This window comes from Triturus cristatus, chromosome 4_1 (assembly GCF_964204655.1).
Source record: "Triturus cristatus chromosome 4_1, aTriCri1.1, whole genome shotgun sequence".
Classification (NCBI taxonomy): Eukaryota; Metazoa; Chordata; class Amphibia; order Caudata; family Salamandridae; genus Triturus; species Triturus cristatus.
Window position 1 is genome coordinate 995,399,114 of NC_140585.1, and position 18,128 is coordinate 995,417,241.

Consider the following 18,128-nt stretch of genomic DNA (forward strand, 5'->3'; position numbering starts at 1 on the left):
TTCTGTGTGCAAGAAGTGGAGCATCTTGGACATGTCATTTCTGGTAAGGGCATTGGCCTGTGTCCAGGGTTGGTTGAGGCCTTTGAAGAATTGGGTACCCCAGAGAATAGGGAAGAACTTCAAGCTTTCTTAGGTATGCACGAGTACTTTATCAAATTTATCCAGAGTTTTCTACTAAGGTGGAACCCCTACATGCCTAAATGCTAAGTTGTTACTATGTTTGTGTGGAGGCAATCTCAAGAAAATGCTTTTAGGCAAGTGAAGAGAAGATTGTCCAATGCTCGACTTCTCAGTCCATATTAACCAGGAAAGCCTTTGGTGGTCACAGTGGCTGCAAGTGATGTTAGTTTGGGGGCTGTTTTGTCTCATGACAAAGGTGAGTCTGAGCGTGTGGTTGCATTTGCTTCATGAACTTTGATGGCTCAGGAAAGGTTTTATTCTGTGATAGAACGAGAAATACTCGTTTGCACTTGGCTCTGAACTTTTTAAGGCTAATGTGTGGGGAGTAAAGGTTTTGTTGTGAACTCATCATAAGCCATGGGTACCCATCATCAGTGGATCTAACGTTCATTTGAAAAAAGCTACTGCAAGGTTGGTTAGAATAAGAATGAAACTTATAGAGTATCATTTTAAAGGTGAATACATACCCGAGGAGAGGAATAAGAAGGTAGATTGTCTTTCTAGACTTCCTTGTTCCTTGGACGAGGTAGGCGTGAATCTGGGAAATCAACAGGATGAGGACTGTTTAGTAGCCAGTGTGGTTTGGAGTGAGGAAAAGTGTGTGAGTGAACAGGAATGGAAGAATGCGGTGTAGATCATGCCATCAGTTATCAGTGTATTTAAAATCTAGTCATAGCTTTTACTGCTGTGATAATATCATACCATTCCTCTTCCTGCTGTCAACTCATTATCCATGGAAATGTGGCCCCACTGAAACCCACTAGAAATATAAGAGCCACATGCTCTCAACTAAAATATATTGTTCTATGTGATTTGAGTGAAAGACAGTAGTTTGAAGAAGAATGAATAACATTCTCAAAAGGGTGTGAACAATGCAGCATTTTCAAATATGTAGAATAAGCAGCAATCTCATGGCTTGCGGGATGGTCATGTTCTTATTGTAACTTAATAGAAGGAATGACACCTGAAAAAAGAAAGAGAGAGAGTGCAAACCACTGTGCTTATATGTTAAAAAAGAAAATATATTTTTCAGGTCGCATGGCCACACTTGACACTTGACATGTCTTTACACTTGACTAATTCAAGTTATTTGCTCTCATCACTTGACACAGTATATAAATTGATCAGATTTTTATTTTCTTAGTTAGGTAAGGAATTAGATTTTATGAAGCAATTAGACTTTGGAAATGTAATGTTCATATTCCGGCTTGAGGGTTTCCATGATTGTCCCAAAAAGGAAAAAGCTATATAGGAAGATCCACCCTAAACAGAGCAGACAGTCTGGGTAGTTTGAATGACAGCTCAATTTCAGTCTGGCTGTTGGTTAGGTTTCCACCCGCAGAGCTTGCTGATGCTCCTCCGGTTGAAACATGGTGGTTTGCCCAACTCTAAATACAGAGGGCAAACCAGGATTATGATAGCCACATTTATGATGGAGCACCCTGTCCACTAAACTCCAAATACAACCCTAAGTGTCAACCCCTCTTCTAGATGTAAGTTTAATAATGTGCAAATAGATCTATACACATTTACAATAAAACTCAAATAAATTTTTTAAAAGACACCAAGCCCATACATTTCATCACATCTACCCTCGAGCTGTGCTTATACTATTAAAGACATCAGGCATATCCAAATGTATTCATCCCTCAAAACCAAAGAATCAGACGTACCAACGGTACTATAAACATTAACATATCTAGATATAATTTTAGACTACAGTTTTGAAAGTGATCTGACTCCAACATCTACATTTGATTCACACTACATTAAGGAATTTCATTCACAATTTTCCCAAAATGGTTCTGTATGATTTATTAGAGTTAGACAACAAATGTGCAATTGCCAAGCCCTTTAATCAAAACTTTATTTGGAAACAAAGACTGGCATTACATTCCTTTACAAATTACTGATCCATTATAATGAATGAATCAGACAAAGGATACTAAATAGTCATTATAGACATTGAAGCATTCAGAGCCAACATTCATAGACAGCATTCTGACAATAATGCCTATGAGAAACTATCACTGACCCTTATAAATAATATATCAATGTACTACTTAATTTGCATTAAATAGAATGGGGAGACAAACAGTTACTCGGACCTAGAATATAATTACCTTACGGTTCCCTTTCTCAATTATCCTTGCATGTAAATTACACACAGTACACAAATCAGGACTGAATGATCACTTTATTTGTGCGGTTAATCAAAACCATTACAAAATGCAACATATTTAAAGAGGAAGAGAGCAGCATTTCGAAGTGTAAAACAAGAGATATTTGATCAAAACATTATTAAAATCTCCATTTGTTTTTGTTTATAAGATAAGACAGTGGTTATAAAAACCTTGATGGGCAGAGCAAGTCAAAGGTTCGATATTAGCCAAGCATCCACGGCCCAGGCCGTCACTTTTAAAGAACCCCGGCGTGTGGAGAATTTCCCTTCAATAATATGCAGGTATGGTAAACAAATTAAACTGGCCATGTGCTTTACAATGTCCAAAGTGTAAAGTTGTTGGAGTGCCTCTTTTGCTGTACGAGTGCCCAATTGGAGGAGGATCGGTCTAAGGTAGATTCTGCGAACTGACTGAAGGGCTGGACAGCAAAATAGAATATGGGCCAGGGATTCTCGTTTGTAATTGCATAAGCGGCACTCCCTGATGCCCGGCCTTGTATTCACAGTTGGATATAGTTCTTTTAAAGGGAGAGGGTGTAGTCTGGCAGCTAAAATTTTGTGTAGGGCTTGCCTCTGCAAGGCCTACGTGAGATGAAGTTTACGACTGGTCCGTGTATGTGAGAGACTTTGAGTCTCATGAAAGCCTCTTGCTGCCAGGGATTCCATATCCAGAGTGCGAGAGCGTAGACACAATTGCTTTTTTATTGTTGTTTTAATAATAGCGTAGTTGGTTATGCTAGGGTCCCAGTTCTCTGTAGCTAGCTGCAGAAGATTATTGGCTAAAGCAAGACAAGCAGACCATGGGTTGCTGGATTGTAGAAAAATCAATTTTAAAACAGCCTTTCAAAGAGTTTGAGGAGGCCGCCGTTGTTAAAAAGGAGTATTTTGAGAGAGTCAGCAGCTCTTCTAGCTTTTGTTGATTGAGATCAAATTCCAAACGAATTAAGGTATTCCTGGTGCAAGCTGGTAAACGGAATAACTTTTTGTAGGCAGTACAATGTATTTTTTCCAGGTCCTGTGCAAATTTCCCTGGGAATGTCTGTTGCGCGTAATTGAGGGATGGTTAAAGTTTAGCCCCCAAGACTCTTTGTATGGCCATTGTTGATGGACTGTCCAAAGTCGCATATAGTTTGCAAAGTGCATAGGTGACCATTTTCCTCTTCTGCAGTTTGTGGAGGTGCACATGTGGGTGGCCGGATTAGCTGATCCAAACCCCAAGGTAATTATAAGATTGGACAGAGTTCAGGGTCAGCGTGTCCAACCGCCACTTTGCCACTTTTTTTTCGGATGGTGGCCGAAGATCACTATTTTGGACTTGGTTGGATTAGCGACCAGCTTGTTCTGAGCATTGTATACAGAAAGGGCCGTAAGTGCTTTTTGGAGGCCTATTTTGGTATGGTCGAGGAGGACCAGGTCTTCGGCATACTGCAGCAGCTGTATCTTTGTGAGGCCAATCCTGGGCGTAGCTAAAGTGGCTTCATACATGTCCGCAGTGTACAAATTGAAGAGCATCGGGCCAGGACGCATCCCTGTTTTAACTCCCGATCCGTGGTAATTTTCTCAATGACTTGTAAGTTTGACCCTTACCCAAGTTCCCAAATATAGGGATTTAATGGCTTGTAATAAGGGTGGACTGATGTTCCAATATGCCAGTTTCTGCCGAAGGATGGAACGGTCTACCTCATCGAAGGCTGCCGAGTAATCGATGAAGCAGGCAAAAAGTGGCGGGGTACAGTGGGACACTGCTTGATTGACTAGATATGACAGGGCGACAATGTTATCCACGGTAGAGCCCCCTGGTCTGAACCCGGTCTGATAAAAGGGCAGAAGACCTTCCGTCTGGTCCCAGTTCACTAATTCCGCCAAAAGTGAACTTGCATAGGCCTTGCCCTTGATGTCCAACAGGGCAATCATTCGGTAGTTCCTACGGTCAGAATTTGGCCCTTTTTTATATATTGGTTGCAGCAGTGAACCCCTCCCAGAGTTTGGGACATCCCCCATGAGCCTGCATTCTGCATATAGCTGCACCAGGGTGTCAGACCAGAAGTCTGTATCATCCCTGAAAAGGTAGCCTGGTAGACCACTGGGGCCGGGGGCTCCGTTCCGTCGGATCTTTTTTAGGATTAAACAGACCTCGCCTTTGCCTGGGAGAATTGAAGCGGCTGGAGGGACAACGGGCTCTTCTGAGATGTTTCCATGTCCCTTCCCAGGTGTTGTAGCACTGTTTTGCGAAGTGCCATTCAGATCCTCGGTATACAGACTTTTAACATGGACTACCCAGGTAGCTGCGTCAAGAGGGTTCTCTCTGCTGGAGGTCCCGTGAAATAGTTGGTTTAGATATTGCCAAAATTCTTGGGATTTGCACGGCCCCAACAGGTCAAATATCTTCACCCATTTTGCCTCTGTGAGTTCACGTTTTGCCTTCCAAACCTGTTGTGAATGTTTTTTTGCTGCTAATGTAAGTTCCTTCTTTGCGGTCTCTGACCTGGTTTTTTGATAGGCACTTCGTTTGGCCTTTAGATGTTTTACGCATTGCTTTATCACTGGTGCTTGACCCAGAGCGTATGTTGGGTTTAGGGGGATACTGTATGTGGTGTTACCCCTCAAGAGTGTGGCTAGTGCATATGCGAGTTTGTCCAATTCCCCAATACGACCCCAGTGATTAGGACTGGTCTGACATCCGATCCATGTTGTTTTCCATGAGGCAAATTCGTTAATTGTCTTCGCCTCCCATTTGATCCTTCTGAGGAGCCTGTGCTGTTCTTCGCCCTGGGACGCTCTGATGCAGCGGGGGGTATAGCGGATGTCCACTGTGATGGTTAAATGCAAAATTAAGGCGGCGTGGTCACTTTGAAGTTTAGCATATGTATTTGTAAAATATAGTCTATAGTGGTCTGATTGTTGTAGGTGGGTGCGTGAGATACCCATGGCTTGGACTTTGTAGATAGGGAGTGCATAGTGGCCAGATAGTACGCCCGCATCAAGGCGTTAAATCTCCCAGCACACCCAGCGGAATAACTTTCCTGTACATCCTCTCCTATTTTATGCATATTAATATCCCCAAGGATAATAGGTTCCATAGGAGCAAACTGTATGAGCAAAGGCTCAATCTGAGCAATCAACCGAATGAGCTTGTCCTTAGGGGCCGGCCCGTGAGGGTTGTAATATACATTGATTAAGAGTAGGGATAGTGGGCTCTTGCCTGTATTAAGGCCTTTCAATGTCCCGTCCAGGAACATGTCAGAGACGTTCTTTATCTCAGTAAAATGGACTTTCAAGGCATGTTTGATGTATATGAAGATGCCCCCCGCAGGTCTCCCAAATATAGTCCCTTTGGTTGCAGGTTTAAAGTATTCCGCATAACCTCCTATTGGAATGGATGTGGGTGTTCACGTTTCTTGAACGTAGATTAAATCAGCCCCTGCAAGGAGCGTGGTTGCCGAAGTACTTTGCAGAACCTTGGTCATCCTTGCGACATTCTAGGTCATAATGCTTAATGATTGGATGTTATCAGAAGGGTGTCTTGGCTGAGCAGGGCTTTTACTTGAGGCGAGCTGGGGCTTTGACGATCCGGACCCCTTACTTGATAAGGCCCTGAGATTTGTTGGCCAAGTTGGCAGCGACCCAGCCCCAATAGGCTGAGTTTGGGGAGGGTGGGGGACAAAAAGGGGGATATTAGATGTAGAAATAACCTGTCTCCCCCTGCAAGGCCCGTCGACCCTGCACTGAATGTTCAAGTTTGCTTGTGCAAGGTAGCCCTCCCCACCATGAATCCTCTTCAGTATGCTAACCGTAGGGGGGTTCTTTGTAGGAGCCTGGAGGATAAATGGATACTTTTCCTGTTCCAACCTCTGCACGTCGATCCCCCATTCTGCAAATTGTTCTTTTTCCGTGAGGACTCTGTCGGCGGTGTCTGCATTGGCCCAAATTACATCTGTTTGTTCCTTCTCAGGTTGTGAAGGCAGGGAGGCGAATTGGACCCTGACAATGTCCACGGTTGTAATATGGGAGAGTGTCTGTGTGTGGTGGTGAAGTGTCAAAATGTTTGTTCTAATAAGAGAATCATGATTGCCCTTTGAGGTATAGCTTGGAATCATACTTGTTTTTGGAGAATGGCCCCCTCCCAAAGTTCCCATGGGGGGTCTGAGTGTACCAGCATTGTGGAAGGTCCGTTGTGTGATGAGAGTTGTGCCCACGTGGGTCGTCCTGGGCTGGGGGGGTTGCAGGAGGCCTGGAAGGTCATATTCCGTCCCTTGTTTTAATCTTGGGGGCTCAATTCTGGTACGGGTGGCATTTGGCTGATGAAAATGACCCGTTGGTTAGCCTTGAGAATTACCCGGTGGTGTGGTTCTGGATGTCATTCAGGGCTCCAGTAGAAGAGATTGGAGACCAGGTAGGGGGCCAGATGGTTGCGGTGTTCCCGGTCGACAGCCTCCTGCTGGATCAGCGCTTTCTGCACCGGACATCCCATCGTTGATGGCATTTAAGGTGGAGGGGGCTGGCTGTCTGCGCTGGTTCAATGTTGGCGCAAGCCCTACTCTGTCTGGCCCCCCAAGCGTATGGCGGCTCGACTTCTTAGAACCGTCCCCTGCCGCTGCATCCACTACTGAGGGCTGGTTAATTGATTGTGTGTTCGATTAAATTAGGGCGGGTGGGGGTTTGCTGTTGGACTTCTTACAAAATATTGAAAAAAAAGGCTGGTTGTTACCCGACTCAATTGTCCGATTGACTGCTACATTTGTTTGTTCTGTGGCCGTAATTTTGCTCTGGCAATTTCTTAGTGCTAGACTCCTGGCTTGCTTCTTTTGTTTTTTTAGGCGTTTCTTCTCTCTCCGTGTTATTGGCAGAGCGGCCTGGACAACTCCCGACCGACTGGTGGACCCTGAATTAATGGGGGTGGTGTCCCCTATGGGGTTACTCCCCCCATCGAGTCCTCTAGTGGTGCGGGAGGGGAAGGCTGAGTTGCCGTTGTTGGCCGCTGATGTAATTGTATGGGCTCCAGATTTTCATCCCCGACCACTGGTGTGTGGCTCCGGGTACACAGCTCCGTGCTAGCTGCGACTGGGCGTGTACTAATACTGAGCTTTAGTTCCACCACCAGCAAGGTGAGTACTGTCAGGAGCGAAGCCAGTTTGTCAATTAGGACTAGGCATCGGCAATCGGGGGGAGGGGAGGGAAGAAGGAGGTTGTCACTATTTGCAGCCAACTTGTCAATTTTTTGGGCCATTTCTGCCATTTTAGATGCCATGATTTGCTGGGTATCCATTTGCAGTTTGAGTTTCTCTGATTGCCATGATAACACGTTTATGGCAGTGGAGAGGGATGTGCTGAGTGATCTTAGCAAGTTGTCCTGAGCACATGAGAGCTCAAATGGCAGGAGGGATGGTGATCTATATAAAGAGTCCCTAGTCTCCAGGTCGAGCTCAGGGGAAGATCCTATGGTAATGCATGTCCCTCCTTTGCTAATATGAGCTGTGATACCCGGGGCTGGAGCGGTGATGGCCGTGTCTTCTTTTGGTATGAGGCAGGTGACCGTCGAGATTATTGAAGTATTGTGCGGGCTGCCAGTGATGGTCAAAGTCCCCCCAGCTGTTCCCAAGCCCAAGCCCTCTTCCTGGTCTGTTGCCTGTTTTGTTGTATGTGGATCAAATAAAGCTGGAGAGGCTTCCAAGTTATGCCAAGACAAATATCTTTTTGTCCGCCCCCTGAGCAGTGTGGATGAGAGCCGACAAGAGGATGACTCCGTCCCCATTGGTGGGGGTCTGGATCTGTTGGCCCTCCAACTGTTGTTATACTGGCCCATGGGGATTCGCCTTTTACGGTTGTAGCTCCAAGAAAGTTTTGGCTGTAGAAGGCTCTAGGCCCTTAAAAGCATTGTCATCATCATGTATGAATATAGGAGATGTTGTATCCATGGAGGTATCGAAATTCTCTGAGGGCACTGAGGGCTGGTTCGGCCCCGTGTTCAGCGCCCGAGTTTGTCCACTCTGGGCTGCCCGCTGCGGAGACAGGGTGCTTGACCCTTGCCCAACTACGCAGATCGTACATATTCCAACTCTTGGGGTGGCCCTTAGGCTGGAACTTCGACCGATTGGGTGCCTCCCTTCCTTGGCGGCCTTGTTGATGGACATGTCCCCAGCTGTGGACAGGCACCGTGCGGGAGCAGATTCCAGGCCTGGTTGCGGAGAGGCACGAGAGCAGGGCTCACTGGGGTGCCGCCAGCTGCACCCAACCTAGTTAGGCTGCCTCTGCGGACACTCCTGGGCACTTCACTCCACGGGGAGGCCGCGCTCTCTCGCTTACGCTCCAGAGGCCCCCGCTTGAAACCTTCACACTTGCCTGCCGAGGCCTGTCTCCGGCATCCTGCCTCACTGCTCTACCGGGCTCTCAGGCGGGACCCCTGCCATCACTGTTTCCGGCTGATTAAAATGTAACCCCCTGGTCATTTTCAGGTCAAATTGGAGCTGGGTCCGGGCCGCTGTGATCCGTGGCTCCCCATCTCCGTCAACTCACTCGCTTCACCACGCCCTAACAGGATACAGGAACAGAAGCAGTGGGGTGAGGGGTGGTACTGGTTCTCAAATCAGGACTGTCACTGCAGGTAGACCATCATTTGAGATTTCAGCACACCAACAGAAGGTTTAGGACTATGTTGATAGCTTAATTTACCATGCTGCTTGAAATCTCCCATCATTCATCCAAGATATGAAAGATATTCTGATTTACTTTGAGGATGATATGTAGAAAAGGGCATGACACTTCTTACATTTGATGTTGTTTCTCTCTGCAAGTGCCCACTATCAGAAATTGCTATTCAAGACAGAGAATGCTATCCTCTAAATAGAAAGACGACCCTGGCTGACCCTAAATAGATGATAGTTAAAATATGTTCTTTGATCCTACACAACAACATGTAAATGCATTATAAGGTATGAAACAAAAAAGAACAAAGAGTAACAAGGGGTTCCAGATTTGCTCTTTGTAGCCTCTAAGGTATTGTATTAATGTGGCCCTTGCCTGACATGTAATTTTCCATGGATAAAATGTGTGCCTTTATGGACAACTCTAAGAGAATGGTCAAGATCACAGACTTGATCAACGGCAATACCAAATCTATACTTTATGTAAACGTGTGAAATGCCAGAAGACAAATAACTGGGAGCACTATTCACCCCCTTAAGAAGAGAATACAGGAAAACAACCGAGTGGTAAGAATGAAAGCACCGAGTACCCACTGGCCTCTAACTTTTTAGAGTTCAATACAATAAAAAGTGTACCTGACATCAACTTTCATGGTATTGCAAAATTCAAACTTAATGCTATACCGAATACTTGTTTAAGAAAATTGGAAGTAATATGGGTAGCCACATTGAGATCAGCAGATTTTAAATTGACCACGATTGGCAAGTACATTACTTTAAGCAATGATTGCAATTTGCCTAGCTACTCGCCAATGCAACACAATGATTATGATGATGGAATTCGTGAAATGAAGATGCATTTTTAATTATAGAATGTTATTAATGGTGATTGTCATGTAAAGTAATTCCGTATAAGCATTCATATGGATCATTGTTTTCCCCCCAAAAAAACAATTGAGCTCATTTTTGTCAACACTGTACTATATTCATTATCATCTTCTAGATATCAGCATACTGATAAAATGTTAAGAAAGACACACACCTGTACACTATTTAATTACACCTTGCTGCGCCTCCTTTAGGCAACTATGAATGTCGAAGGGACACCATGTCATCTCGGCAATAATGGTGTATTTTGTATGCAGAAAATTAAGTCACAATGATATAAGTTGTATTTTGAGGATGCATTGTATTTCGTAAAACTAAAAAAGTCTTGTATCCTTCATTTGTTATGCCAATAGCATGTTTTATGTTTTGATTTGGCTTCACCAATACAGCCACCCATTCATCATGTAATTTCCATCCCTATTGTTTCATTTCAAAGCACATCTGTATGGTAACACTTACTCGTTTTTGTTCCTCATTCACAACATACTATTCCACGCTTCATAGCATGTTAGACAGAAAGTTTTCAGATTTTTCCACTTTCACATATTTAACTACTCTGGTATTCTATTCTAAAATACATCCAAACAACACAGTCAGTTATCTGTTAATCGTTTACAACCTATTACTCTCCAGTTACCATTTCACCTTGGGTTCATTGGTTTCATTAACCACCAAACGGTAAACTGTCTTAACACACCACATATGTTAACCCATATCAATATAAATATGGCATTTTACTATCACACTTTACTGTCTCACAGTGCAATTCCAACATACTTGCTTCTCTAAGAATATCACTCAAAGAGGAGTATAAATTTTGACTCGCTTCATAAACCATCTATGTTATTGCCTACTTTACATCACCCTCTTCCTGATCTTTCACTTTGAAAATACGTTATTTCTAGGGTATTTACCTACCATTAACAAACACCATACGCATTATAACCATCGTACATCATCACCATATCTCACTTCTTATTTGTTTTTATCTTTCTCTCAACCAAATATTGATGTTATTGCTGGACTTGACTTTAGTCCTGCAATCACTATATGATACTGACAGTAAACCCTGCCATCATCTATTTAATGACATACTTTTTAACATTCGAATGATATGAATTCTGTGATTCTATTAATTCTATCCTTGTTTTCCAGAGGATAGTAACTTGCACGACAAACGTTAATTGTATATACTGTCTACATATGACTTATTTATACCGTTTGCCATGGTTGGGGTTTTATTTACTAATGTCCTTACATTATCTATTACATTTAAATTCTTATTCTTTTAGCTTTTTTAGATTTGATGCAGTCTTGATAATGTCCCAGTAAAAGTGAGAAAACAAGTCAGCTACCCCAGGTCATTTGATCACTCTTTCTGTTCAGTTTCTGCATCGCAAAAGTATTCAATGTGCATGTATATTAACTAGGATCACGATAATCTGAAGAGCTACAGAGTCAAGTTTGTGTGCTGCCACTCGATAGTTATTCTTACTCGTAAATCATCTTTTACAAAACCGGAACATGTTAGAAATAGCTGTTATTGCAACTCTAAGGAGTAAGATAAGCTGTTAATGTGTTCTAAATTCTTACATTTCATAATGAACAGAAATTAACGGAAACTTTTCAGTTGTACAGAGAGTTGTAGAATTTAGAAGGAATGTGTTAGAAAAATTCAATTTAGCTAACCAGTGTTTTGTGAATTAACTAACCCCAATGTAACTGGCCAGCTCGGCGTGACCAGAAATGACATGATGAGTCATTCTCAAATCCCAAAGATTGCTCTTCTGGCCATTTGGGACAGAGGGATTTCATCCCTGGTACAATTTATATAGCTAATTTTACAGCTCTTAGAGGAATATAAATGCCTCCTCCATCTGATGTGAACATTTGTTATATAAATGTATTTTCACAATTATTTCCACAGTCAGCCTCAGATGAAATGCACATGAAGACTCCATACAAAGATAAAGCTTTAGCACAAATGTGTTTGAGTATTTTGCATTCTTCATTTTTCTGTGCAATGTTAGATTTCCAATGCACGGAATTTATGTATAACTTTAGTTATCCCCCTTTGTGTATTTTACTTTTGGAGAGAATGTTGTGCGTTCATTTCTTGTGAAATTTTGTGATAATTCCTGTCTAATCAAAAACTGGTGGTCATTGGAACACATGACTCTGCTGGCTTGGATTTTCAGTTGGTTGTGCAAGAAACGTGTTCTAACATTATGCTATAGTACAATAAGGACCTAATTTATAGGGATTTGGCGTAGGGCAGCGCCGCAAGTCACCCTGCTGAGCTGCCATACGTCAAGGTGAAAGGGCAGGAATGCGCCGTATTTATTCAATATGGTGCATTCCTGTCCTTGCTCCTGCGCTGGTGCCATTTCGGCAGCCCAGCACTAATGAAGGAACACTTGCACCATGTGCAACAGTGCCTTTGTTATCGGCAGGATTGTTTAAAAACTATTTTTTTTCCCTCTTTCTATGTGCGCTGCAGAATGCAGTACACATGGAAAGAGAAAAATAAGAGGAGAAATATAGTTATTTCTCCTCATTGCGCCTCCACTGGAGAGGCATATGGTTTTGGTGCATCCCCAGGTTTGCATGGTTTTGTAAATCCGTGAAAGCATCAAAATCCATGACTGTTGCGTGGGAACGCCCACCACAACGCCCATGGAACACCTCCCTAGCGCAGAGTAAGGCAACACAGCGATTTGCGCTGCCCTGCCATTCTCCATCTCTACGAGGCCATTCAGAGCCACGCAACGTGGCTTTTTGTGACCTCATAAATATGCTTTTGTAGTTTGCGCTGCCAGAGCTTCACAAAAAGTGATGCCACGGCGGTGCGAAGGGCTAATAAATATGCCCTAAATTTATTCTTGTGCATGCAAACATGGTATTCTTAAAGTAATCAAAATGTGCTATTGTGTCTACAGAGTGTATACTTCTGTAAATATTTCTTTTTGTTTTGCAAAAGCCAAGGTACATCGAACCTCTTGACAGATGCAGTCAATACGTCTGTATTAACACTGGGTGGATGCTATACAACGTTTCAAGAAACTGCTACAAGAACGTGGAAAAACCTGATTGTGGCTTTCGAGGAATGCCAGTTCAAATTAACACTGATACCTGCTGTCCAGAATGGGAGTGTCCCTGTAAGTTGTTTTCTTCGGATAATTCTAGCAAATAAAATGCTATTTTGTATATAAATCAAAATAAACTGCCAATATATTTGGATACTTTGAGACAGGTCAAATAATTAGTTTCCACTGGTTTCCAGCTAGCACAGGTGCTAATGTCAAATTAACTGTCCTGACACCATAGATTGGATTGTTGACACAATGTGCTTTCACGTTGCCTTCACGCTGCAATTTGATGTAATTAACACTCAATTTGACGAAATTCTCGGTATCTTCCAGGTGGCTGAAGCAGCGAATTGTTACCGTCAGTATGGCATGCATTTAATTTGTTAGCATCATAGGTTTGTTCATTTGTTATGCAAGGAGCTCACTGAGAGACTCTGTCGGGAATACCAGATTCTAAATCTGGTTATTCTCTGCATGACATAGAAACCGTGGGAACCAAAAACTGATTCCCACTGTCGCTCACTGATTAAGTCTCAAGACCCCTTCAGATTCCCCACCTTCCTCGTTGCAGGCCCATCAACCTTCATGTTTTCTTTTCCTCGATGCTTCTTCTGCAAACTCGTATGGGGGTCCCTCTTTTTTCTATAATGCATGTTTTGTAGTGATGGAAATCGTTTTCTCTCGTCTATTGGATTATTTAAGTTTACTTTCCACTTGAATACATTTTACTGTTATTTCTTTCAGTAGAGCAGTCTTACTGTTGGTAATTATCCCTCACAATATTATAAACACATAAGGGCCACTAAAACTATTCGCTTGGCATCAGTTTTAAGTTTGTATCTGGCATCGAAGCTTCTTGGCATAGCTAATCAACATGAAGAAAGGCAGCTTTATCTGTATGCCAAAGAATAACTACATTGTTTTGATACAATGTCTGCACAACAGATTTGGAGAAAGGATTGTCTATTGAAACTGCATGATGTTTTTGTTTTGATTCTTTTCCTTTTTTATCTGTATACATGGCATTTCTGACCCATGGCATTGTTTGTGAGCACTCATGGCAAGAGCTCTGCGCCTCAAAACATGTGATCGACTTTGGGAAAGTTAAGTGCAATATTTTATTTTTATGTACGTTCACTGCACAATCATACAAACTTTGCATGTGACATCACAGGCAACTGCCTCTTATACGCTGTAATATGGCATTCGCCAACTACATATGAGTCTAAAACATATTAGATAGGCTAAAAAGCAGCAAAGACTCACTCTGGACTACGCCTTACTGTTTCAGTGTAAAATCGCAAGTAAAAGCAACCCATTTTAGAACATTTAAATATGAAATAACATTAGGTACGACTGTAAGTGTGTTGTGAAGCAGCAAGGTCCATTTCCGTGGTGTTCATCAGATTTAAAACACTTAAACTGTGTGAGATTGAATGTCGTAAAGGAAAACATGAGCAAAGTGGCATATTCCTTAAGAAACAGTCAGTGACTATTGTATAAGTCTATGCAGGTTTAAACATGCCACTCTTTTGCAAGTTTGGCTCGACAAATCCTCTGAAAATATAATTTCTACAATATTTTACTGAATAATAACAAGCAAAATGTTGGTGAACATTCATTTTTAGTAGAAATCAATGCCACACCAATGTGCTAGAGCAATATTGTTAATCTATTGTCTCTCCTAATTCAGTTTTGAGACCAGGTGGCCACTACTGCTGTACGGGCTGCTTACTGTCCGTTTATTACATTAATTACGTCGCTGTTTTTCCTACTCAGCACAACATTTTCAGGAGTTAGGCCCTCGATTGCTTGTTGATCTGAAAAGCACGCTACATTTCAAATTGCATCACCTGCTACTGCAGACCTGCCAATTAAAAACTTTTTTTCACTGAGGTAGGAGGGGCAGGGGCAGGGCCTTGCAGGGGCGGGACCTTGCACCAAGAAGTTCCGCCCCTTCTCCTCTGCCAAACTCTCCTCAAAAAAATCTTGCTGAGGCCAGTGCTGGTTGTCTTGGGGTGTGTTCATAACCTCAAAAGAAGAGCTGGAAATCTACGCTGTGGTGTTTTGTAGCTTGCCTTCTGTGCCAGCATAAGATATTAGGGGCATATCAGCAACAACCGGCGATAATTATCGCTAAGCGCACTTAGCGCTAGGATAATTATCGCCGGCTACCGTGGATTTTTATCGCTGAGATAGCGTGCTATAAGCAACGCTTATCTCAAAAGCGATAAAAATCCTAGCGCTAACTGCCAAACATGTGATTATCGCTGGAAACCCAGCGATAATCACACGTAGTTTGGCGATAGCTTGCTGATAGGGCCTCACATGCTTAGCCATGATATCCACCTTCCATAGGATATCATGGCTAAGTCAGTTTCAAAACAGGCGTAAGGAAAGTAGCGATAACAGAGGTTATCGCTACTTTTCCTGTCGATATGCTGCTTTGCGTGAGGCATGATAATAGGAGAAATGTCGCTTAGTGACATTTCTCCCATTATCCTGGGGAGGAACGCCCACTTTGCATCTCATTAGAGATGCAAAGATGGGCGTTAAGGGAAATAGGAAATAGGGAGAAGGCAAGGTTTCACGCGAAAGCGTGACCTTGCAGATAAGGCGATAAAATTATCGCCGCTTTTCGTCCGAAAACGGACGCAAAAGCAGCAATAATTTTTTAACGCCTGCTTGCTCTTATGCCCCTTGGTTCCTTATGGGTGACCCAGTGAAAGGAGCCAATATCATGTGGCACAGTGTGAGTTGTCATTTCTGCAACTGCTATTTTCTCAATTGCCAACGCGAGGTCCTGCACACACATTTTTTTCAGCAGTCAACTTAGAGGAGTGCTATTATTCCAAGATAATGTTTCGCAGGGACCGGACTATTTATAACTGTTCTGGAACACCTGTTAAGAACAACAGGGACAGACTTCAAATAAACGAGGTTAAATCATCAGTGATCAATGCTGCTTACTTATTCCAAGCAGTTTACAACATGATCACGCACTGTATGCTGCTGCCACCCAGTGGCTACGTTTCGAATTTCAACCCTCTCGTTTTCAATAGCCCTTCTTCCAATCGATCTCTTTTATTTTATATTCCAGTTGTAAACGCACTTAATGTCTAATTTTACTTGGTAGCCAAACTATTCTCTTGAGTCAATTGACTCCCTCGCTCCATTCTGCACTACGAGTCTACTACAATTAACCATCTTTCTCCCGAATGTGTTTATCCAGCTCTGCCATATCCACTATCAGAGGAGAGATCAGATCTATTGGGATAGGCAGGGATCATGACAACTTCAAATACTTCAACATCGTGTAAAAACTAAAAAATAATAATATCATCTGACTATGCTTATCACTAAACACACCCTAAAAGTGTGTTTAAACAACTGCTGCTCTGCTAATTCACACCACACCTCTATCGCGGACACTATATCAACCTTAACTTTTGATTTCCTCTTCCTAACTGAATCTTGCTTCAGGTCCCAGTCGCAGCCCATCCTAGACCTTCTAGTTTCCCTTGGCTACAACAGCATGATGAGAACAGAGAGGGTTGACACTAATTTTCAATGACAAGTTAAAGTGTGTTAACATTTGAGTTCTTTGAAGTTCTCTCAATTGCCTGGATAATTTCTCAAAACACATCCCCCTCCTTTCGTTTAATATATTACGCTCAAAACTTTAATTAATTTCCTTTTCTTGTAAGCAAACAACAGTTAATAAGAAGCCAAAATATTTACCTGGGAGATTTTAAAATTAACCTGTGTCGTTCATCAGATAGCTATGATCAAGCCCTAAACGATACTCTCTCCACAAAACCTCCTTTAAGTCTCCAAATCCCTAACCCATTGTAAAGGGAGAATCATCAGTCTAGGAATTCACAAGCACACTCAGTCGACTGTTTAAGCCTAAGTGAAGTGGATTGGATTGATCACTTTTGCTTCGTTCGTTTTCTCATACACTCCTTTTTCCCTCTGTCCAAGGCACGTAAAATGTGTTTCTGATCGCGAGTGGTGGATGGCAAACAAATGCATCTATAGACGTGCATGAATCATTTGACAGCTACAACAGAACTATTCCAAAGGCAGTAAAGTTAATTGTGTTTGCCAAAATAGTCAAGGACAACATTTATCAATATTTGTCACAGTGCAACGCAGAAAGACAACTTGCCGCACTGCTTCAAATGGAGAGGTCAGAAATACACTGTACTTACCAAGATATGCCACATTTCTCCTCTCTCATTGTGTTGTCGCACTATGTGCTGCCTAGCACCAACACAGGCACCCTTGAGCCATGGTGCGAGGGTGCCTGCATTGTGGACTGGATTGTTTTTGTGCAGGAATGGATATCTTCCTGCCCAAAAAACAATCCATAGAGGCCTCTTTCTCTTTCTAACTGTACTGCATTCTTCAAAAACAACAATGAGAAATAAATATATTTCTCCTCATTGCGCCTCTATCAGGAAGGTGCACAATTTTAATGCATTCCCAGATTTAATACTCATGGTAATTCTGGGAATGCAACAAAAAGCATGGGTGGATGCATGGGAACAACCACTCTTCTCCCATGTAACGTATTCCAGATCAGAGTAACGCATGCAGTGACTTGCACTTCCTTGGCATACTCCAGATTTACCAAGCCACTCAGGGCCACACAGGTGGCTTTGCGTGGATTGGTAAATTGGACTTAAGGACTGCATTACCCTTGTATTACCTTGCGTGACGCAAGGGCAATGCAGTCCTTTGATAACTTACGCCTATAAGTCTATAAGAAGTAGCAGAAACCCATGGCTTTCTGAGAAACTACTTAGCATGAGAAGAAAATTCAGGAAACCGAAAAGGTTGAGCAGAATATCAAAGGCCTCTTGAGCACTCTCCACCTTAAAAGAGTTAAGAAAGCTTTACAAGCAAAAGGTGATTGCGATTAAGGCCAGTTTCCTCCAATTTAAGATCCCAAATGTCATAATGAACTTTTCAGTCTGGTGAAGCTCAATTTGGCTACAGCCACATAATCCATCTACCAACATCACAAAACAAACATGATGAATTCATAGACGTTTTCACCAAAAATTTACAAGTCATGTGGAATTCCATACATGTGGCTTATTCATTACCTCAGACATTCACATTAGTTTCAAGAGATATAAA

General features: G+C 42.6%; 1 protein-coding gene across 1 annotated transcript in view; it reads left to right on the plus strand.

The window, feature by feature from the left end:
- OTOGL (otogelin like) overlaps positions 1–18,128 on the plus strand; it is a 939,358-nt gene that overhangs the window by 645,256 nt on the left and 275,974 nt on the right. The window contains exon 38 of the mRNA XM_085653920.1: positions 12,872–13,049. Coding sequence (XP_085510046.1) covers positions 12,872–13,049 — 178 coding nt within the window. The remainder of the gene's footprint in view (positions 1–12,871; positions 13,050–18,128) is intronic.